General features: G+C 38.7%; 1 protein-coding gene across 1 annotated transcript in view; it reads left to right on the top strand.

Annotated features, from left to right (window-relative positions):
* The first annotated feature begins 509 nt into the window (after nucleotides 1-509).
* The window catches only part of LOC137262064 (epidermal growth factor receptor kinase substrate 8-like), a 77,662-nt gene continuing 53,343 nt past the window's right edge, over nucleotides 510-24,828 (top strand). Inside the window, exons 1-4 of the mRNA XM_067799851.1 lie at nucleotides 510-660; nucleotides 17,393-17,498; nucleotides 19,194-19,223; nucleotides 20,644-20,777. Of these exons, the coding sequence (XP_067655952.1) occupies nucleotides 17,413-17,498; nucleotides 19,194-19,223; nucleotides 20,644-20,777 (250 nt within the window). The 5' untranslated portion in view covers nucleotides 510-660; nucleotides 17,393-17,412. The remainder of the gene's footprint in view (nucleotides 661-17,392; nucleotides 17,499-19,193; nucleotides 19,224-20,643; nucleotides 20,778-24,828) is intronic.

The following is a 24,828-nucleotide window of genomic DNA, read 5'->3' as shown; positions in this document are numbered from 1 at the left end:
TAAAGCACTCAAGTTGACGAGGGCAGAAAGTCACTGACTACTATGAAACTAGACCATCGCTAGCACACAGGTTCGGATTGATTCCCGTTTGACAGGTACGACTTGGGTAAGAAACGCTTGTCGTTCATGAGACTTATACGAGCTTTAAAAGAAACGTATTAGATACAGCTTGCTAACTCCTCGTCTAGCAAGAACATTTGAGAAACGCGCCTCCATTTGTTTACAGATTAATTAACTTTGTTCGAGTTATTTACCCTTCCATTGCGAGTAGCAAACCTCTGCTGACTTTCGCCTGGGACAGGCTGGTCATGTGATGCAAGGAATTTACGGCTGTTCCAACAACTGTACTTACATAGGTAAATATAATAAAATTGAATTCGTACATTGCAAATCATGTTCGTTTGATGTACACTGTGCGAAGATTGAAGATAAAGACGATTACGTAGTTTAGTTTGCCTAAACACGGATGCCACTGCGTTTGTTACCCTTTAGTATTACCGGGGGAGGGCGTACACTTCCTGGAACAGCCAAATACACAGCCTCGCCCAATTGCAAACAAACTCGGTGCGAAGACAAGAATGGCGTAGAAAGATCGCCTGTTTGCTAAAGAACACTTTAAATCATTGGAATTCAGCCGACAGAGGAGAAAGGGCTGGTCAAGTAAGTAACATATGTCTGTTGAGGGTATTGTGGCGTGTAATATCTCTCCTAGCCAGGAAACTACATATGGGACGGGCCGCCATGTTTCGTCGAATCGGTGTCTTCGTGGTCTTACCGGAATCACACCCTGAAACGTGAATCGGGTAGTTAGTGAATACACAACGTGTATACTCCACAGGGTTGATCTGTTATTGTGTTCAATATGTAGGGCGAAAGTAAGAACTGTTAACCCTTTATCCGTTCCGGACCTACGGCAGTAACAGGTGTATATACACATAATATCACACGTCATTTCAATGATACAACTACATGTATACGACGCTTCTCAGAAGTGAAAGTAAGTCATATTTGTCCCCCCGTCCTACAAGTTGCGTTCCTCTATCACAGTTTTCCAACATGCGTTCGTGTTTGATATAATAGCCTTGTTTTATTGTATGTCACCTTTTTTTCAACCTGCGTTTTTCAATCGGTGTGTTTTGACCGAACTGTCAACACTAAATATCTGTGGTGTTGGTTGAGCAACTCAAGTCCGTATGCCAATGTTGACGACCCGTAGAGAAAAACTGCCAGGATATGGAGCCAGGAAATTAACCTTTACACTGGCTTCACAGTCTTAGTGCTTTCTAATTAACACAGTGTGCTTGGAACAAATATTGAAAATTATATTTTGATCGCAGTCAGGTTGATTTGATAAGCTTGAAAGAATTTTCCCCACACATTTCGATCGTCCTGTTGGATTTCATTCACGATGACAGACTGACTTTAACATGAAAGGATCATATCTTCTTTAAATTCTTTTTATTCTTTTATTAATAAGAATACAGCCATTATGTTAAGATTTTTCTTTCTATTTGACACGATTAGCTCGAGAGACTCATTTTGCAAATGATGCTTAGAATTTTTGCACAGTGAAAGATTATCATTTGTATTCAGGATTATCAAGGTATCCGATTTGAATTTGTTGACTGAAGTAATGTGAATGTTACTCAGCAAGAATATGTTGGATTTCAACATTTGTAATAACCTGACCCTTGTATGACTCATTACACATCTCTTTTACGCCAGCTTTCCTCTTGCAATGTTAATTGCATGACCAGTTTTTCTGGGCACTATAATATATGTTCAACATGTTATTTATATTGTAAGTGATAAATATTAGGGAATATGATATTGTTTTTGTTATATTTAGTAGATACAGCAAGCATAATATCGTAAGCATGTCCCATAAATTGTATGGTTCATAACTAGTTTTATTCCAATAGAACAAGTATATATGGATGACAGCTTCTTTAAGATAGTTTTATTCAGTATATTTATAGGAGTGAGGTCTTTGTGTGTAAACTTTCAATTGAGATTTAATGTATTGCTTGAATCTAGTTCACATGCTCAGTCGGTTGTCAGTATACACCCACTAAATGCAGGCAATTACAGGATGACAGAGATTCTTAATAATTGCGAGACGAACCAAGCCGGATGGCTTATACTGATTTTCAGGTCATTCTGACCTTGTGTAATGCCCTGATTGATTGACCTGTTTGTACTGCTTGTTCATTAACATGCATGATAACCTCTCCAGGAGGTAAGGTAGTCTTACTAAGCAATTTCTAACTCAGGCTAAGTACTGGGACGTTAATATGCAAGTTTGTGTTGTTTAGGTTAAACATGAATCATGTATTTTTTTTAATATTTGCTAAACAATCTCAAAGTCCTTGAGGCTTGACATACTTTCTTTCATTCTTGTGCTAGTGTTCCTATACATAATCATATTTATGACTTAGGTTGTTAGATTTGCATGCAGGTAATATGAGCTATATTTCGCCCGGCGATACATGTATATGATACAGGTGATATGAAACAGGGTGGAACAAAGTGTTATGTTAAACAATAGGAATACCTTGAATGTTAGGAAGGGAATGTGGCCTATCCCAGCTCAGTGAAGTGTATGTCATATGACACAAATATTTCATCAGCACTTTGTGGCAGATCTGGAACTTACACAACAATGCCATTAATAATCACATATCTGATATATGCTGATTACAACAGTTATGGATTGGGGTCATTTTTAATATTTTTGTAACATTTGTTATATTGAAATAATTTTTATTTTATTATAATTTTGTAATATCGAGGTAAACATTGGGGGTTTTTTTAATATGTGTAAATAGTGTAATACTTTTGCATATTTTTAAGTGGTCCGACCACAGTGTCATATAAATGTTCCCAAATATTCGTCATATCATCTTAACCTTGTTGTTTAGTATGTAATACAATGAGAGGCTGTTGTGCTAAATACTTCAGCCTTAGTTATGTGTCAGGAACAAAGCTCAGCTTGAAAAGTTTATCTTTCAGTGACCTGTTTATCTTGAAATATAAGCTATGGGAACAATTAGCAATTAGTGTAGTGACCTATTGAAAGGCCCAGACAGCCATTAGGAAGGTCTGGTTTTAAGCCTGCAAAGATGTTATGTGTCAGGCAAGGGTTAACCTATCAAGTTCTTGTCAATCTTTTTTTTCTTCTGTCTCTATCTGTTTGGCAGACTGTAATGGATTGGAGCCAGTTCATTTTGTTAGTTTTGTCCTTTATTGACTTTATTGCAATATCCAACCATGATGATACAGTATGTATGTCATCCGTGTCATACAGAGATGTAGTAATAGAATATCTGAGTTTGATTGGTGCATTTTTAATGTTGATGTCGAGATAAAGTGATACATGAATAGAATACGTAGCTTGGGAGAGATCATGGTGATGCAGAGGAATTTGGGAAGATATTTTTGTTTTCAGTTAAAGGGATAATCCAAGTGACTTGTAACCAAAGATTTTTAGGATTTCTGTTTGGTTGTTTCTTAGGTGTTCCAGGGTAGAATAGACCTTCAGCAAAACACGCTTGCCATAAAAGGCGACTGTGCTTTTGTCATAAGAGGCGACCAACGGGATCGGTGGCCAGACTCAGACTACATGTCATCGGTTCCCAATTGAGCAGATCGACGCTCATGTTGTTGATCACTGGATTGTCTGGTCCAGACTCGATTATTTACAGACTGCCGCCGTAACGCTGGAATATTGCTGAGTGCGGCGTAAAACTAAACTCACTCACTCACTCTTAGGTGTTGTCACACTTGTTCCATGGTGTTTTGTTTATGTGAAAGTGATGTAGTTGTTAAATGGGTCAGTGCCTATCTGCTTGTAATGTATACAAGTGACCCCCAAGTCATGTCCCAGAAACACAAGTTGTCAATAAGACCTATGCCATGAGACTAGTGGTGGGAAGCAGGAACCATATCCACTATCGATTATTGAAGGACTTGTCATGAACGATTATCGATTATAATCAAAATATTTACATTATTAATGTAATCACCACTATTATGGTTTTTTCACAGTTTTTTTTCTAATTAATATGTTTCTTAACTGGTACTGCCTTGTAAAAAAGACACTGAATTTGTAATTCATCAATGAAATTGTTAAAATTTTACAATGCGCAGAGCTGTCTACTTTTGAGCGCATGTTTGTTTGTGAATTTTCATCAAATTTAATGGTTGGTTTACTTCATTCAAGTGTGTTATGATAAAAAAAACAATATTGTGAATAATCGAAAATGCAATTTTTACAATCAATATTCATTATTAATCATTCTTCCGATTGCTTTTAGATGATTTTTTGGTCATTGAAACACCACTACATGAGACATGGTTTTAGAGAAAGACATATTTATTGATAAATCTTTGCGTCCACTCATCAATTGCCCCATTTATTGATTCTGAGCGATGATTTACCAATAAATACCCATACATCTGGAAACAGCAATCCTAGGTTATTAGGCACAGCACATATTAATTTATTGATTGAACAGACATTACATCAATGTATGATTAGGTTTAGGCCTTAACAGTAGGTGAACGCATTTGCATATTTATTGGATTGTGATACAAAATTTATTTCATTGGTTTATTACATCAATGGCACCCTCCATTATGTGATAAACAGGTTTTCTGCTTGGTTGTTTTTGCACACTAAACAAAGGGAAATTGGGTGAGAAACTGGGATTTGTCATCTTACAGAGTCACTTTTGGCAGGCTGTAAACAAGTTTATGGGTGCTCAGGAGAATGTCAACATTGTATTCCCCTGTAGGTTTTCAAGTCTTCTAATACATCCACAATCAGCTCAAGATCTCTCTGTGTTTGACTGACGATCACAGTCAAACCTGTGCTCAGATTCGCCAAGAAACTATTTGGGAAGTACTTACGAAAAGTCTTTCAAAATGTATACATAAATAAGCTCCCAAACCTTAGCAGTGCAGTGTTGTTACCATATGACAAATGCTAAATAACTTAGTGAAGTTGTGTCGACATAAATCCTAGATGATGGGGGGACTATGTGCAGTGAAGGGCCTTTTAATGACCTACAGAGGAGAGGTCGGGGAAGATCCACGTACAGAAGCAAGACTTGCCGAGCAGGGTTTCAGGTAGGCGGCCTAAGGATTTAATCATGCCTGAGTGCCCAGCTGGAATGTAGTGGCCTCCACATCAGTGTTGCCAGAACAATGGGAGACAACAAGGTGCGATGGAGGCCTGTGAACCGTCACCCAACTTGTCAGGTGCACTACACTGACAGGGCTTTGTAAATGTGCGCTGAGGATAGTCAAGAGAGGAAGTTATTGTATGGAGGAGGTCGAGGGCCTCTCTGTCTTGTTGACTTGGCCAGTAGTTTGTGTTATTTTATTATTGCCATGTTGACATGGAGATCAAGGATTGGTCATCCAGTTGGACGATTAAGCACTCACAGCTACCTGGCTGACCTGTTCTATTTGGAAGAGTTCACTAAACTCAATTACATGCACAGAATTTCTGCTATACATGTCAAGTTTCACACTCTGATGAATTAAAGGATGTTGTGCATGCTTCAAAAACCTTTGAATTCTTCACTATAAGGCCACAGTCATTTTGTGTTATTGAAATATGTTGTTGTGCAGCATGCTATTTCTTTGCTGCATTTAAATGATTGCTCAGTCAATAGTTGGTAGTATTACTAAACTGACCCGAATTTAACATGTCTTAGGTGCCAACCTTAGCCATTTGTGACATTCTACCAAGATTTTTTCTGTAATGTGGCACCAGATAATAAGGTGCTGTTTGGTACTAATGGTAGGCAAGTGGTTAAAGCGTTCACTTGTCTGGACTAGCCATTCCAGTGATTTATAAGAGGCAGTGATCCATGTGTTTAGGAGATATGAAACATAATGAACCCAGGTGGCATATTATGAACACGTGATTCCCTCTTTGGTCCACTCAAGCAGTACTGACGTATTCCACCCAGGATTCTCTATCATGTCTATAGGGTAAACTGACACCTACATGAAAGTCCAGCAGAGAGGGAGGCTTCAAACCTTCCAGGGAATATTTTACTTTCATTTCATACAGTTAGGGACCTTATTAAGCATGTTCAAGAATGTAACATCCCATCCAGACTTTGTGTAAGACAGCAATATTCATTAAGTTGTTGGGATTATTGTAGGCAACTTCAGAGATACAAACTATATTTCCTAGCTAGGTATTATACCTGGGTATTATGGGAAGTATATCACCTCCCTTGTAAACTGATAGCCGTATTCACCGGCTTATCATGGGCTGTCAGTGCTGAACACTGGAGATCAGCCATGCTCATATTCCCTCAGGCTGAGGCATCATAGGAGCCCATTAACCTGGTACAACCAGTTACCTTCATATACTAGGTATAAGTAGCAATTTCTGACTAGACATTAATGTAATTTGGTAACAGGTTGTATAAGCTTTGACCACATATTTACATTACTACAAGGATAACTTTGTGATATACCCTGAAGTGTCTGGAGGTGGCCTGTAGGAAGGCCTAGCACATATTTACAGTTTTTTGTTCATGTATGGATGCTCAGTCTCGACCTAGGTCAGTATTCAGCCCCAAATTTGTAGCAAATTACTACAATTTTTAAAATTTTAATTTTAATTTTAATATTAAAATATTAGAACATTACCACTAATCGGTTTGGAGTACTATCATGATTTTTGTCTCAGTTACTTGCTGAAGGCACCTGAGTTGGAATCCAAGGGTAATCCCAGTTTTCGGTGTCTTCTTGTCCAATTGGGCTAAAAGTGCCTTGAAAACTCGCACACTTACCCACTATATTTATGAGAATTTGTGTTCCCAGTCATGAGCTTGTTTTTAGACGTGTGAAACTTGGAAATAAACTTTACATGGAAATTATACAGTGATATATCATTGCACATAGATTTAGATGTTTTTAAAATGCAAACACTTGCAGTCGTGTTTTGCAAAAATAACAATCTTGGCAATAATCTGACATGGTATCAAGTAGTGGACATAATGATGACATGGGCATGACTCGCAGATACAACATGTGAACCCTATTTCTGGTGTCACCTTGTAGTGATCTTGCCATGCAAAAGGAGCATAATATGTTTTTGAGACATCCCTGACAAAAGCTGAATTGAGTGCAACACACTATACACGAATTGATAATTTGGCAAGTTGAAAAGAGAAGCACCTTGTAACCTGTAGAAGGGTCGTCCCAACCAGTACTATTTAGTATTTCGGTATTGCTAAACCTAACTTTCAAGGCCTTATCAATGAAATGATTCTGATTCACTATGTCAATGAAACTTTTATGAAAGATTTCTCTACCTATTTTGTACCACTAGTCAACATGTGAAGTACTATGTGGCATTGTCCTTGTCTGTTACTAATGCCTTGCTTGCATTGAACACTGAGTAATGTGGGCGTCACCCAGTTTGAATGTCACTTCATGTACAGTGTCCACATACACTACAAGTTCGCATGTTTGTATTTAGTTTCATTTGAACCTTGTCCTAACATAATCAAGCAGATTCTGTTGGTTTTAAACCAGCTCATTACTTGAACTAATGGTGGGATCAGATCTGGTTTTAATGTTTGCTTGTATGCTCTTCTCAGCAGACCTGTTATTTTAACCGTTGTGGAAATCCAGAAAGTGAGGTCTGAGTCTGTGGTTGGGGCTACTAATGCCTAATTTCCATGAGAAATGTAGATCTATTGATCCTTATGTGGGATAGGTTGCAAGAGGTGACTCATTTTCTCACTCACTCACTCACTCACTCCTAGTGTAGTGATAAGAATAATAATTTTGTTGTAGGTTAAGTATGGTTAGATATTTATTGGATGTTGATCTTTTTAAATTGTAATTACATGACCTTCCTAAATGCTAGCACCACTGGCATGTTGGTCTTTATTATGAAAGTATAATTGTCAAAGGTACTATCAAGAGTTTGGTGATGCTTTGGGCATATTATGGGTGTTACTACTAGGAAAATTACAGTTTGATAAATCATTTGCTTTGCTGTTGTATTCTACATGCAGTCAATTAGCACAACAATGTAAAACTAAGTTGTAACTATGACAGTGGTTCTATCCCATTGTCTTTGAGTAATACAGCCTAGATCAACCAGCCATTACAAAACTAACTGTACAACAAACAGTCAACCTTCACGCCCCTAGGCTATGTCATGTGTAAAGTTAGATGAAATGATTCCTTCTTGAAGAACTCTGACCCCAGGTCTTGTCCAGTTGAAGGTGTATACAATAGGCAATCAGACCTCATTGTCACCTTCGTTGGACAATCAAAAGAAAGCTATGACTCTCCAGACAGTTACCCAATTAAGTCAGGCCTATATCATCTCCTTGTCTACTCTTTGTTAAGAGCATTTGCATGTGTTTGAGAAAGACAAAAAAAGAAAAAAACACGTGTAAACAGCCCAAGGGTAAACAATCCCTGAGACAGAGGGGTAACCTGGGACCTTGCATGATCAGACTAGGTGAAGGATTTTCCGCTAAGCCCCCTTCGACTCAATATTTACCTGGTCCCTGAATGGCTGTGGTGGTGGCACAAACTGATTTGCTCCAGGTTTATTCATGATCAGTAATCACAGCAGTAAATAATTCTCAACTGTTCATACACAGTAGGAGTGTCTGCTGTTGTAGTATGCAACCTGAATCGAAGAGTCTGGATAAGTGACAGGATCAGTGAGCCTTTCAGAGTAAGTGTGTAGCAAATACAAGTGTTATGATTGAAACAGCTGTCAATATTTTGCAATTGCATCTTACTTGTGATTTGAAAAGAGTGTATATTTCTACATAGTATATCCTGTTATATTACTTGTCCAAACATAGCTCTTTATGTGACTTTGAACAGATAAAGTGGTAGTATGTGAACTCTATTCTGTTATCAGCTCTGTTGACTAGACCAAACAGATTTTTACTGGACTCAGGCTTCGGGCAAGTGGTTTCGGCATGTTCAGTCACAGTTCATTTATCGCATGATGGATATGAATGAGTCTTATGACTAGGATATATATATGATATATGAGAGGATATATGGCATGAAACAGTAGATATACAGTAATATATACAGAAATTATGGAGAGAATAAAGATTGTATTTTGTTATATTTCTTTCACTCATTACTCAGGTATTAAATATAAATATCACCAGAAGATAACTCAGATTCCAGGACAGGTGAACAGATAGTATTTCATCAGGTCACCAGGGGTAGCAGTGCAGGCATCAGTGCAATGGGGCATTTACATATGTCTGCACTATTCATGTGCTTGGGTGTTTCAGCAAAGATGTTAGTTCTTGAGTGTGAAAGGTGTTGTAAATCCATACTGGAGCATTGGAATTGCCTTACAGTTGAAGTGAAGACACTGTTCAATTCCTCACTTGTGTACAATAAGTGTATCTTGCTGTGACATTGCTAGGATATTGGTAAAAGCAGTGCAGAGCCCAACACAGTCACCCATCATGTTTATACCTATGATGATCTGGGTTAGAAATGGTCCCAATCAACCCAAACTTGTAACAAGAGGCGACTAACAGAATCAGGTGATAAGATGTTAATAATAATAACTATAGATTTATACAGCCCTTTTACCAGTTCAACACAACTGCCCAAAAGTGCTCCTAGAGTCTGCCCTTTTACCAGTTCAACACGACTGCTCAAAAGTGCTCCTAGAGTCTGCCCTTTTACCAGTTCAACACAACTGCTCAAAAGTGCTCCTAGAGTCTGCCCTTTTACCAGTTCAACACAACTGCTCAAAAGTGCTCCTAGAGTCTGCCCTTTTACCAGTTCAACACAACTGCTCAAAAGTGCTCCTAGAGTCTGCCCTTTTACCAGTTCAACACAACTGCTCAAAAGTGCTCCTAGAGTCAGCCCTTTTACCAGTTCAACACAACTGCTCAAAAGTGCTCCTAGAGTCTGACAACACATGGATATACACAGTACTAGGAATGTCTATTTGTAAGCCTCCTGGAACAAGTGAGTCTTGATGACTTTCTTGAAATCATCGAGATACGAAATAGATCATATGCTTTTGGGAAGTGAGTCCCAAAGTGCCGGGCCTGCTGCTGCAAATGTACGGTCACTATAAGTTGCTGACCTTGAGGATGGGCGATCAAGCAGGTTCTGACTAGCTGACAGTAAGGCTCTGCCTGGTTAACTTGTGATCAGCTCTTGAAGATAGGGCGGAGCAAGTTTGTGTTTTGATTTAAACTTAAGACTTATATGATTCATGTCATCAAATTCCAGAGTTAATCATTGGATTGTTTGGTCCAGACACAGTTATTTATGGACCACTGTCATATAGTTGGAATACTTTTTACTTCAGTGGAAAACAACAAATACAAACTCATTAAAAAAATTTATACTGGAGACATTATTTGCCACCACAAACCGTGGAAGCTTTACCCGCCTCTGTGGTGTGGTGGCTGGGAATGTCCTTGAGGCAGGTGCGACATTCTGAGTCAAGCTTGTGTTGTCCTGAGGCTTCTCGCAAATCTCCTGGAGGTGTGGTGGAAAAAGATGGCAGTTGTAGCCACGATCACGGAAATATAAAAACACCCCAAACATTGCTGCATAATTTGTTCTGCATCTTGAAGAGTTGTGGTTTGGCATGGGAATCGTGCCTTTTTTTGTGACTCTACGTCATTGTACCTTGACTGCATGGTTTGTTTTATGTGTTATAATGAGGATTGGGGCAGTAAGGTAGCCTAGTGGTTAAAATGTTAACTCGTCATGCCGAAGTCCCAGGTTCTATTCCCTACATGGGCAGTCTAAGTAAACTTATCCTCAGGACTTTTCGTTACACTCCACTACTGAGTCTAACAAAACCTTATGGGAGGTCACTTCAGGTAACCTTTGAGATTGACCAATCAGAACACAGCTTACCAAATCGCGAAAGTGGACATTCGCACATACCTTTTGAACATTTTGTCTCAAAAAGGTTCGTACCCAAACGATTCTGAATGCTATTTAGCGTACGCTCGCTTCCGGGTGATGCACACGGCGTACATACAACTGTGACAAGGTTGAGTAAACAGTCGTTGAAAATGGTGTTTGGGGCAATATTCATGCATGTCATATTGCGGAAATATTAGCTTATGGTAACCATGTCAACAGAAGCCCCAAAGCGTATATACTGCAGGTCAAATAACTGTTATATGCAGATTTTTGTTTGTGTTGAGATCTGTGTCAGTGACCTGAATATTTTGAAAGTCCCCCCGATCCCTAAATAGTAGCCATTGTCTGATTTGTTAAATCTATTTAACTGTCTTGCGTTTGATTGGACGGTCATTGGTTGGTCAAAGGTTACCTGACACGACCTTCTACTAGGTTTTGTTAGACTCAGTGGTGGAATGTAGTGAAATACACCGAGACTAAGTTTACTTAGACTGTTATATGGGTACAGTGTGAAGCCCATTTCTGGTAGCAGCATAGAACCATACATGCTTCCGTTCTGGGAGATGGAACACTCCCTATCCCTCTATAATATTACTAAAAGAGGTATAAAACTAAACTCACTCATCTTGACCTTGTGGCTTTTGAAGCTGACAGAAAGGCTGACACTTATGCTGTCAACATCAACACTTCAGTCCTGTTAACCCAGAGAGTAGTTTTATTTATATGACAGATAAGACTGCATGTTGATGGTGTGAGTTCCTTCGTCACCAAGATGCCAGACTCTGCCCTTAGACTGTCTCATAGGGGGTGGTGGGGTAGCCTAATGGTTAAGGCGTTCGCTCGTCACTCTGAAGACCCCACATGAGTTCAGTGTGTGAAGCTCATTTCTGCTGTCCCCCATGCCATGAATATTGCTGGAATGTTTCTAAAAGTGTAAAAGGATCCACACAAACTCACTAACCCACCAGTAAAACCATACTCACTCACTCATTCACTCCTGCCTCATAGTCTGTTGATCTGAGTGAGTGTGGTTTTACACTGCTTCTATCAATATAACCAGAGAGAGACACCAGAAATATCCTTAACACATTGTACCCATGTAGGGAATCAAACCCAGGTCCTTAGTGAGACAAGCGGATGCTTCAATCTCTAAGCTACCCCACCACCCATGTTGGTCTCAAAACGTTGTCAGCACGTAAACCATTTTATTGATTTTGACATACAGTTGTTTCTCTAAGCCAGTACTTTATTTGTGTTGCCTTCCATAAGGAAGTTTCCTGTGCTAACGTGTATAATCTGTAATTAAACACCTTGAGTTAAGAGGAGGAAGGGACGATTAGCCTGTGATTCATGAAGGTGTTAGAACTGGCCCCCCTGGGTAGGCATATCAGATGTTTTTGATGTTCAGTATTTTTAAACAGAAAACACTTAAGTGATTCAAGGATATTGGGTCATGTTTGTCAAAGCAAACTGTTGTAATCTTATGTTGAAATGGGGTCAGTAGGATAACCTGGTGGTTAAAATGTGTTCTTATCATGCCAAGGACCCAGGCTCGATTGCCCAAATGGGTACCGTGTGAGAAACCCAGCCATGGTGTTGTTGGAATATTGCTAAAAGCTGCGTAAAACCATACTCATTCACTTTCTCAGGTTCAAATGATTGTTCGTGAGACGGAACCCAGTTCAAGTCACTTTTGTGGACCAGAGAGATTCTTTTTTCTCAATTTACAGATTTTGCAAGTGAAACATTTGGTCGGTAAATCATGAAAGAAAAATGAAGAGATATACCACATAAATATAACCTGAATGGATAATAGCAGCTTTTGAGCTTGTTACATTTCTTAGTGACACTTGTAACATTAAGTATGCACAACCCTTACTGAAGTGAATGCAGCAGTGATAATTCATTATCTTGTTTATTATTACTTCATGTATCTGGGGCAGTGGGATGGCATAATGGTTAAAGTGTTTGCTTGTCATGCCGAAAACCCGGGTTCGATTTCCCAGATGGTTAAAATATGCAAAGCCCATTTTCTGGTGTCCCCCGCCGTGATATTGCTGGAATATTGCTAAAAAAGCGGCATAAAACTAAACTCACTCACTCACTCACTCACTCACTTACTCACGTGTATCTGGGTGAATACCTCTGGCCAGCAGATCATCTAATAAAAATTAGAAAATACCTCAAACAGCAGAGAAGTATTATTTGTTTTTAAAACCCAATGGAGGACCCATGAAGTTAAAACATACTAATATCCAAAACTATCAAATCAGTGAATCCTCAAAGTTATCTTCAATCCAGTACTTATCTCAACTCAGATTAGATTTTATAAAACCTGTTTGGACATCTCCTGCCTGTTAAGCTCACAGCTTGGCTGTGACCAGTGAACGTCCCTGGTATTGGTAATATGTTGGTGCAAAGCAGTTAAACATACATAGAGAAGAGTGTGTTTCACATGAATGGAACACCAAGTCATAGCCTGGCCCCATTAACCACGTAGGTATTCATGCTGTTTATTGAACCAGTTCTACACAAGGCTTGTAGTTAGCTGTCACAAGTTTTTGGGCTGGGATTAACTTTTTCTTGAAAGATCAGGATACCATTCCCTGATCTGGAACTACGTACTCCAAGAAAACTGGTGATTGTTGGTAATTGATATGTTTGTTTGAAGAACCTATAGGGATCGTATTTTTTCTCGGACACACATACAAGTGCACAGGACTGACAGCTGGTCTGGCCACATGGTATGGAGTAACATGTATAGTGGCAACTTGATAGTGCAGGGATATTAAATCAGTGTTTGTGTATAAGGGTATGTATAGCCATGTTCTTGATGCAGGCCATAGTATAACTCAGATATCACATGTCCTTTGTACATACTGTTCTTGTTTGTTGCAAGATCTCTAGTACTGACACATTGTGTATACAAGTAGGTGGGATACATTGTAAACAAGTCTTAAATGTTGGATACTGATTTTGCAACTTAAGGTGTACAGATCAGCAGGGCCTGCATGTTGTCATTTGTTATGAAAGTGGCAGGTGATATGGAGAGATATTACTGGCACTAAACTTATCTTTTGATTTTGAAAAAGTATCTGGAAAAATATTTGTATGGTCCTGTCAGAAAATGTACAATTACAGCTGTGCCATCAAAGCGTTAGAGTAAGAAGATTTGAGCTCTCTTTCTTGGTTTCGTTGATAAGATATTGTCTTGAGTATTGAGCTTGACATGTTCTCTAACATGGCTGGCCTGTGAAAGTGTAGTGGTCTTCCCGGAGGGCAGGACTTGGACTTTATTGGGCAGATCGCTCAATAGGTATGTATGTCATTTCATGCGTCATGCATGGTATTGAACCGGGGCTTAATACAGTGTACTTGGAGGCTTTACGTGAGGTAGAAGTGATGGGTTTTATGCTGGGTAGATAACAACTGATAATGTCACAGACAATATTAATCGTAAGTATGTTCCTATTTACAGTGGACACTGACTAGTGCACATTGGGTAACCTAGAACCAGGCCTAGAGCTTTGTATATTTATGGTTCTGGATTTCACAGATCTATGTATGTATGTATGTATGTGGGTGTGAACTTTCTTGCCACATGGCACTTTACATGTGTTAGCCTTGGACTCACACACTAAATGACAAACCTGTGTACATGTGTTACCGTTGTTCTCACCCATCTGTGTTCACATATTTGAGTCATGTTCTCACAGATGTGTGTATATGGTTGTTGATCAACTGTTTGCTGCCTGTCTGGTGACAACATGACTTTCAGAAGGCCATTTCCTTCAAGATCCAAAATGTTCACAAGGCTTATTTCGGGGCAGTCTGAAATTGTATTTTAAATCAGTCTGTCTCATTACTAAATGTTGTAACTGAAATGGTTGCTAACATAATGAAAAAGTGTTAGTCACTCTGTGTCAAACAATGGGTCGACAAAACAATGGCAGTTGCCTTGTGATACATTCAAGTGATATTTAGATTAGCTGTCTGGGAACTAGGTTGGCGTTTATGATTGCTCATTGGCTCGTTGATAGTCTTCACCTGGTTAATGTTGTCAGTGATTAATTAAGTCTGGATTCATTCAGTCAGTCATTTGTCTGTATGTATATTTTCCACTGTTTCCCCACCCCATGAAGATACGGGATGGTATTAGTCAGCAACCCCTGCTTTCCTAAGATGTGTCTAATGGGATCAGGTGGTCAGACTCGCTGACTTGGTTGACACATGTCATCATATCCCAGTTACGTAGATCAATGCTTGCGCTGTTGATCACTGGATTGTTGAGTCCAGTCCAGACTGCGGGATGTGGTGGAAAACTCGCTCACTGTTCCCTACCCTACACAAGTGATATTTGGGACATCGTAGAAGGATATGGTGCATATGTAAAGCAGGAGGTTAGAAAAATTACAAAGTGTAGTAGTTTGCCTTATAATGAATTCTCAAACTCAGACACCTGGCCAAATAACTAATTTTGTGGTATTGAACTATTGTGTGTAATTTTAAACACTTTGTTTTCTACTTAGACTTGAATATTTGGGGGAAGAAAAACGTGAAAAACAAACCCGTGTTAAGTTAATATACAATGACACATAGTAACGAAGCTAATAACTTCAGTCATAATTTAATATTGTTTTCAGTTAGAACAATAGTGCCAGGATGGGCTTACAACAACAAACCTAACGTTGCTCATTGTACTGATGCACTGGGTTTTATTTCCCACATAGGTGCAATATTCAAAGCCAATTTCTGGTGTCCCCGGCCATGATATTGCTGGAATATTGCAAGTGGTGTAAAACCATACTGACTGGCTCACTCACTCATGGTTAAAACAGTCTGCAGAGAGTCGCTGTTGAGATGTTTTTAATCTGATGTTCTTCTTTTCTGTGGTTTAGAAGGCAGTGGGTTGGAAACTCTCAAGTAAACTCACTAGTCTTGAGTTGGTTGTTATGAGATTGTTGCTTGACAATGATTATTTATATACTGAACTGGGTACTTATTAGTCTGTCTCATACTCCCTTAACCACGTTACTTTCCCTACTGCCTGGTGCAGTGGGGTAGCCTAGTGGGTAAAGGATTAGCTTGTCATGCTGAAGACTCAGACAGTTCTTCACATGGATACAATGTGTGAAGCGCACTGTGATGTTGCTAGAATATTGCTTAACACATGAAACTCACTTACGCACTCACTCCCTACTGCCTAGTCCTCCCTGCAATACTAAAGCCCTGATTGAAGCAAGTCAAGATTTCCCCTGAATCGCCCATCTCACTGGGGCTCCTTTTCAATTTAAATGTGGTTAATTGTAACAATCAAACTTAATTATGACTGAGAATTAGTCTTGGTATTTATTTCTATTGAACGTTTGGAATGAGATTGTAAATGCTTCAGTAGTCCGATCCATGGTAAATCTGAATGCTATTAGTTTGACAACATACCCCAGTTGTCAGTCCTATTTAAACCCCAGTTTGACACACCCAGTTGAGTGTATATCTTCCTGGGATGTGTCAAGTGCTTTCTTATCTTTAAGAATAACTCAACACATATTGTGTCCTACATTCTGCAGTGATAAAAACTTGTCAACCCCAAGCATTGAGTGAGTCCTTTGCAATGCATTGTACATGCTTGCTTGGGGGATAGGTATTGCAGAAAGATCTTTCTGTAGTACCCCGTTTTGACAAAGGATGAGTAACTGAATGAAATATGAGAAACAAGACTATGGATCGACAGCACTATGAATGGATGACCTCAAGCATTCACTTTCCTAACTTAAAGGCTTAAAAAGTGGAAGCTCATATTAGAACTTTTGGGCGGAAGGGTCAGGAATTTTTAGGGGAATGATTTCATTTGTTTACCTTTGTGAATCATCTCTTCCCTCGTGGGTTCCATAGAAATAGGTCTACAGTGTGCGATACATTATAGACAACTAACACGAATCAGGTAGACATGATTTGTAACCTTGCTGATATTACTGGAAGACAATGGTCAATGTCCATGTTTTCTGTTACTGAACTGTTTTGGGAAATTTGCATTAGTGTGTAGTGTTGCTGACTCACTTTGATGTATACACTCGAAACATATGACTTAAATTTCAACTATTGTGATGGGTTGTCCTACTTTCTTTAAGTAGTATAAAAAAATCTTCTCAATGCTCAATAATCATTTCTATGTAAATGGCATCTGGAAAGTGATATTTTAAGTGTTTACTGTATTTTAGCTCAGATTAAATAAAATCTGTCAACTTAAAGAAAATTTGTACATCACAAGCTGTGATGCTTCAACTTTACAAATACCCCAGTATGCATCCAAAATATGGCCGCCATAGTGGCCATTTTGAAAGTTTTATTTTTCATTGTTCAGATATCAGTTGAATTTCCATCAGGGAAATGTAAGGATTTTTTACATGTTTTTTGCTGATTGTATGTTGATTACTTGTCTTAATTCTTTACTGTGTTTTTGCAGGTTAGATTGCCCAGCGGAGCATGCCTGGCTTGATGCCACGCGACATGAACGGATACGGTGATTACAATGGCCCAGTGCGGGGAGGGGGGTCACAGTTTGTTGCCAAGTAAGTATTTATGAGAGTTTTTCTCAAAATATAATAATTACAGTTTTACCTTTGATGGTAAATAACATTTATTTTCACATAAAATATGCTATGTATTACTAAAGTTAAACCCAATCAGCCAAAATGTGTTCATGTATTTCCTGGTCCAGGAACAAGGTGTGACTCAATAGTTGAAATAGTGTCAGACATGGTACTAAAGGGGTTAATGTAGACGCTTTTGATTGCCTTTAGTGTTTGGATTCTTATCCTCCGCACATCATATGCACTCTTTTTTCAACCCACCCTCACACATGAATGAGTGAGTTTACTTTTATGCCACACTCAACAAATTTCCAGCTATATGACAGCAGCCTATAAATAATTGAGCTTTGTTTTCTCATCCCATGACATAATCAATCAGGGGAGCTCCAGATGATGCATGTGTAAAACAGGACTCGTCTTGCATGTCTTCTGTAGAAGTTTGCAGGATACATTGCACGTGTCCCTTGGGACTCAGAAGTAGTACTCCACCTTCATCCACTGTTTCTTCATTGTGTGCTATTGATTTGTGTGTTAATAATGTATTACCTTTGATTTCCAATTACCCTGCCCCTTGAATATGTCTGCATTGGGCCATTGTATTTCCCAGGCTGTTGTACGAAGGGAGCCTTTATGACACACGGCATGTAATCCTCTTTGTGAACTGACATTTAGTCTCAGAATTAAATCATGTAAATGGAAAACATGTCTACAAACCAAGAATATATAATGTCTCAAGGAATCCAGAACAGTTCAAGTAAGGTTTGAGAGCTGGGGCAGTCTTAATGTGCTCCATCGTTCTTGACTTCGCTGGGTGTGTTAATTTACTCTCCAGGTTCTTATAGGCAAAGTGATAGCCCAATGGTTAAAACATTTGCTCAGCACGCCAAATACCGGGGTTTGAATCCTCTTATGTACGATGTGTGAAGCCCATGTCTGGTGTGCCCTGCCGTGATATTGCTGCAGTATTGCTATAAGAGGCGTAAAAACTAAACTCACTCACTCACTAGTTCACTGCTAGCTTATTTCAATGTGTATTGTTTGAGATGCTGCAGGGTAATATTTGACATCTCTGATGACCCTTGTATAACAATTCCTGAGCAGCCCTTAGAACTATAACTGTAGCCTGGACTGGCCATTTTGAAACTAACAACTCTGTCTAACTTTTTCTGGTCTGAGTGTGGTGCTCTTCCTGTGTTGAAGGTGTGAGACTACCTGTCCAGCATAGTGTTCCCCTAGGCACATTTAGGAAGGTGCAGCGTCCTGCCCTTTGACTTTTGCGCCCTGCCCTTTTTGTTTCCCTTTTTCACCTCATTTGCAGTCCTTTACTATGACTAGTGTGTATTTTCCAGATTTGAAATGTTTTTTTCAAATTCTAATCTTAAAATACAAACTGAAAAGAGTAAAAACGAAGTTTAGAATTGTAATTAGAAGACAGTTTGACTTCTTATACATTTTGTTGTTTTTTCAATTATCTTCACCAACATGCCCTTTGCATTTTCCATGAATTTACCCTGCCCTTTCTGAAGCCTAGGGGAACACTACAGCAGCTGGTTCACATCATCCAGGTCTGACCCAAGACCAGAGGCCATACTGATCATGCCTGTTGTTTTAATGATTGTCTACACATTGTTTGATCTACTGTTTGATGTAGCATGATGTCTCTTTCTGTTTCAGCGGAACCTATAATGACGATTATTACCGCAGGTAAGCTCAATGTTTCTTTCTTTGACAAGAGTTAAGAAATCATTCTAACAATTACAATAACCGTTATATAGAAGTCAAATATGTTTACATCATTTCAAAGTTATATTTGATTTAGTTGTTGGTAAATTTTAAATTCTGTTCAAGTTTCTCAAAATCCATATTGTTTAGAATGAAAAGAAGGTGACTTTTAGCCTAACTCATATTGAAGTTATTTCAAAGGTGGCAAGTCATGGTTAAATTTATATATAGTTATTGAATAAATCTCTCAGTATGTTGACATTAAAAAATAACTCATAAAATGAGTCCTTTATTGAAATGTTTGTGGGTTGTATTGTAACTTGGTTGTGATCAAAGTTATATCCATGTATAACCGTCTGCTGAATTGTTTACAACTGCCTAGCTGTGAAAGGCTTCAGGCCTATTGAACATGCACACAATATCAGAACTTGAAGTGAAGTACAGCATAAACTGCATGCATACACTGTGTTGTGGTGATTGAGGGTGATGTATGAATGTCCCTTGGCTGTCTATTGAATTAACAGTGATTGTGGACTAGGATGTTTGGCTTCGTATTTTGAGATGAGATGAATGTATTGAATCAGGTATTTGCTGTGTTCTCATGGCAAAACCAGCTCCTGGTTGGAGAGCTTTGTAGACCAAAGTAAATCCCTGGTTCTGAGCCGTGCTGGCAAGTTTTGAACAGGTTATTTTTAGTCAGATCCTTTCAAAAGCGACTTGTGGGCAGAATCATCTCTGTAACGCCCTTTGCCACTGAATTGCAAAAATGATCCTGTCAAAGATGCTGGGTGTGTTTCCTTTGGGACCGCAATGCTGATCTAGTAAGACGGACGTTCTGATTCATCTTGTGTGTTTAGCAACCTCGGACATACCCGAGTAGACAAGTAGAACAGGTGAATCGAGGAGGTTTAAATTCCTAAGTGCAGGGAAAGAATGTGATTCTGGCTGCCTCTTTTTAGCTGACAGCTTCGTCTTGATTTCATGGGAAAGACAGGAGTGTCAAAATACTGTTGTTTACGGATGTAGTGAAAAACAGTCGTGGATGAGTTAAATGGAGGATGCTACGACTTGCATCATACATGGACAGATTATCAGTGTAGTGCAGAAACTTTGCAGCTGGTGTGTTTGAAATAAGCTGAGATGAAGCTGTAGTTAATCACTTGCCAAACCAGAACAAACTACAGATGAACTAATGGCAGATTGTTTTTTTCATGTGTGCTAAAACTTGGAAACCTCAGTTCTGTGTTATAACCGTGTTATAGCATAGCTTCAAGGAGAGTTAGAGTGTGATGAAACTGTGCTATATCCTGGCTTCAGGGAAAGTTAATGTGTGATACAAGACCTTAGGATAACTTGAGGGAACAGTTTACTGATATCTTGTACTAATGATGGTTCGTTTTAGTGGCTATAGGGATGAAGATCCCTACAGACGGGTCGTCAAAGATGACCCCTACCGAGAAAACACCTACCAGAGAAGAGAGGATGTGTATGGAAGGGTTGCTACCAATGGTCGATTCAACGATGTTGCCGGTGGAGGTTGGTATATATTGAGATACTTCGTGAAATCTGGCAGTTTCGTACGATTGGTAAATAATCCAGGTTAATATCAATCAATTTCCTTTGGGGATTGATTTATTTTTCTTGGGGTTATTACAGTCCTGCAAACATCATTAATGTATTCACTCACTCACTCATGCAACCACTCACTCAACGACTCACTCGTTGCTTGAACCAGTTACTAAGTATGTTCAGAATTAGAATCTTATATTGTTGAAATATCGTAATATCAGGGTGTTCAGAATTTTTTATAGAGCCATTTACCACAGGGCTAGTGACTTCAAGAAAGTAACTTGTCCTGACTAATTTTCCACTTTTCCTGATTTTTTGACATAATCACAATGATAAAATTATGAAAGAATAAATCAACATGGTGTTTGATGTTAATGTTTACTGGACTATTTATCAAAAAGTGGTAAATAACAAAGATAGATAACCCTACTTTATTATTGCAAAATTTAATGGCAACAATTGGAATAAATATTAAATGAAATCCAAATTTATTTGCAGTTTAAAACCATAAGCGGAAATTATCTAGTAGCCCATGAAGATGTAATGTACCATTATTTCATTGCCCAAAATGAAAACTGACTTGTCCCGGGCGTCGGGCGGTTGGGATTTTTCAACCTCTGATTATACCCCAAAGCAAAGTGTTGGATAAGCTGTTTACACTGCATTTGATTAATAATCCTTTTGTCATTTTGATTATAAAATTATCAGATAAAAGTGGAGAGACTGCAGATTGCTGTGTGTTGGCTGATAGTGGTGAGATAGCAGACTGTCGTGTGATTGCATGTATATCTTATCTTGATGTATTGTATTTCTGTGTGACAAACCAATTGAGCAACAGGTATTCCTACCTGTCATTAAATTGATATTTATACGTTCAGAAATATTTTGAGTGACCTGTTGTACTAAGAGTAGACACATTACAACACTCCAACTCAGGGTGCTGACCAATCCCCTGTGTCGTCCAAGTTAAGGATATTTGAGTGTCAGACCAGGGTAAACAGCCTGCTCACAGCAATCAGACATGGATTGTCTCGTAGAATGCGTCTCTGTCCATGCTTATAAATTTAGGACCATGTCATGATATTGTTTGAATATTTTTAGAAGTGGTGTAAAAATAAGTTATTCACAACACTTACAACTAAGAATTATGATGTTTCACATTTTGTGTGAAAAGAAGGATAACTGCAAATGAAGTTTAAGTTTTTTATCTTTTGTATACATCTGCTGTAATAACAACAACCAGTTTACTCTCTTTTCTTGACATTTTGCCTCAGATATTGGACTAAATATAGTATAGGTGTTTGATATTTTGAGACTGGTAAATAAGTAATTTTATTACATTGGCAATGTTCCTCCTCAGTCAGACAGTGTCACCTGTATGGCCAATAGTATTTTTTCTCCTGCAACATTGTTGACATTCCTGACAGGCAGGTCTCTAATGAGGCACTCCTGTAGTTGATATATCTGATATACCTCCATCACATGGTGAACAACTCTTTCATCTCTGCTTGAAAGAACCCCTTGTAGTTGTGGAGGCTTGTAGCTTATGTCCTCAATTGGAGACTCTGATAAAAGGGGCACCTGTTACTTAGGCAACGGGTTGGGTAAATGTGGGACAGAACAAATGGGACATAAGGTGTGGATAAGGAAGTGTTAGGTGAGGGGTGGGAAAGGTGTGTGGGCAAGTAGATTAAGTGCTGCATTTAGGGGATGGTTATTTTACATGATTTCAAATGGAATATCAGTCTGATTGTTGTAAGATACCTTATTTGAACAGGGAAAACGTACTTGAACAACCCAAATTTGTAAGAGGGTTTATAATATTTTAAACAGTAAGGAGACTAGCTAAGGCTAGCAGACTTGAAAGTAGTGTTATTTCTCGCCCTGTATGTTATGCGCTGCACTGTACAATGTCTGAGAGTCCACTTCCTCACCGCTGAAGTGATGGAAGACAGGTGCTTGTTGCCAAACTGTAATACAGGAAACTGAACAATGTCGACAGGTGTCCAGCATGAGATTGAGAAACAACATTTTTAAGGGGTTTTATCTTTTTGCGAAAAGGAAAAGTTTTTTAAAACTTGCTTGCAAATTTTTCATTGCAACTAGGCAGTCTGTTCCAGATTTTATGCCTTGATCAAACATACCTTGTCTCTGAAGTCTGGCTGTGTGAGAGTCTCACTTGACTGTCAAAACTTGGAACCAAATAAACTTTGTTATTGTCTTCCTCTGAAAAAGATAACTCGGAAGTTTTTGACATCAGGATTTAAGATTGAGCTGTAGTAGCTTTAAAATGCATGCATTTATGGCAGTATTTAACCTCAATATTGGCTACGAAAAATCATAACAATCATGCAGAAATATGTGGAAATTTGGCAGGTACTTCATTCAAGGGCTTACAGAACGGAAGGCGGAGGCTTAAAGTTTTAGATGTAATTTGTTTGTGTTAGGAAAAAATACATTAATTTTGAAATCGCATCTTGTTAGGACCTGTTTAGAAGTTTCGGAAGTCAATGATTTAAGAGTTACATGCTGTGTTACACCCTGGGGATAGAAACCCATCAGTTCGATGTAGACTAGCCTTCACCAGATTATGTTCAGTCTTGTGGAACTGGTTCACAATATGCGAGTTAGGTTCAGCAAGTTAGAAGTGGTGCGAGAAAGATTCTGACAGATCTGCACAGTTTCGGTCTTATGTATCTGTAACTGTTTCAGAGGTGCGTTAACATGTCAAGCTTTCCTCTTTGGGATTTTATTGTAATAATCAAAATTTTGGAAGAATGAAAATTTTATGCAGTTTGTTGATTTCAATATTTCAAAAGTTACTTCTGTTATCATTTATACCTCAATCACATTTGCCATGGGCACGGTAAGATAAAGTGGTCTAAAGTGGTGTTAGAGGGGTAGCCCAGTGGTTGAAGCTATCGCTCATCATGCTGAATGCCCATGTTCCATTCCCATGGGTACACTATGTGAAGCCATTTTCTGATGTCCCCTGTCTTGATGCTGCTGGAATATTGCTAAAACCAATTTAGCACCAAACTCATTCACTCGCTCGCGTACATGTTTAACTTAGAATTACTTAAGTCAGCTTCATTGAAAGGTATAGTCTGTTTGCAGTGAAAACATACTGATGAATTTCACTTCAGAAGAGTGACTCAAAATAAAGTGAAATTTCCTTAACACCACTTTTATTGAGACAACTTATTCAGCTTTGAAAAAATACAAATAAAACTATAGGGCTGTAAACATGATGAAAAGGCATTGTGTTGTGTTAGGGGTTGTTATGTCTTCCTTTGCCTTTATAGGTTGATACATTCAATATCTTCCCCTTTTTGTCAACTCAATATCTCCTAAATTCTGCTCGATTTTGACATTAGCTTTTAAATTCCTCTGATCTACTCATACGGCGCAGCCCATAACCCTGAAATTAGCTATGCTAGAAATGGTTGTAAAGACTAAATAAGCCACTCTCTTAGTCGTCATTGTGGTGAATGACTGGCAGGTGTGAGTGATGTCAAGTATTTCCATCCAGACAGGGTGTCCGACAGATGCAAGGACATCTTATCAACAGGAATTCCTGAAAGAGACATCGCACCCATTGGAAGTGTGTTGTTAAACCATGCAGAGATGATATGTATGTTCTTGGTCACAGGTTGATCACAGAAGTACAACAAAAAGTTGATAAATCTTTATCTATCAAGACATTCAACACCTACGTTGTGGAGTTATCTGATCTTAATGTGTTACCATGCAAGCAGACTGAGATAAATGATTTAACTTCACGTTGTGCGTTATGTTCTGTTATTGTCATGGTGGATTATTCCACTTTAGTTAAAGTAGTTATGTACTGTGGAATACGACTTGTATCGTATGATATATTATATCATATTACCCATATGATAAATGGCCTGTATGACAAATGGGGGGGACCTCCATTTGACTGGGACAATCGTTATCTGCTGGATTGTGTACATCATCATGATTATATAGCACCAGGGGACAAATAGTATGTCATGGT

The sequence above is a fragment of the Haliotis asinina genome, chromosome 14 (genome assembly GCF_037392515.1).
Source record: "Haliotis asinina isolate JCU_RB_2024 chromosome 14, JCU_Hal_asi_v2, whole genome shotgun sequence".
Classification (NCBI taxonomy): Eukaryota; Metazoa; Mollusca; class Gastropoda; order Lepetellida; family Haliotidae; genus Haliotis; species Haliotis asinina.
The sequence above is the reverse complement of the archived record's forward strand: the minus strand, read 5'-3'. Positions and strand labels throughout refer to the sequence as shown.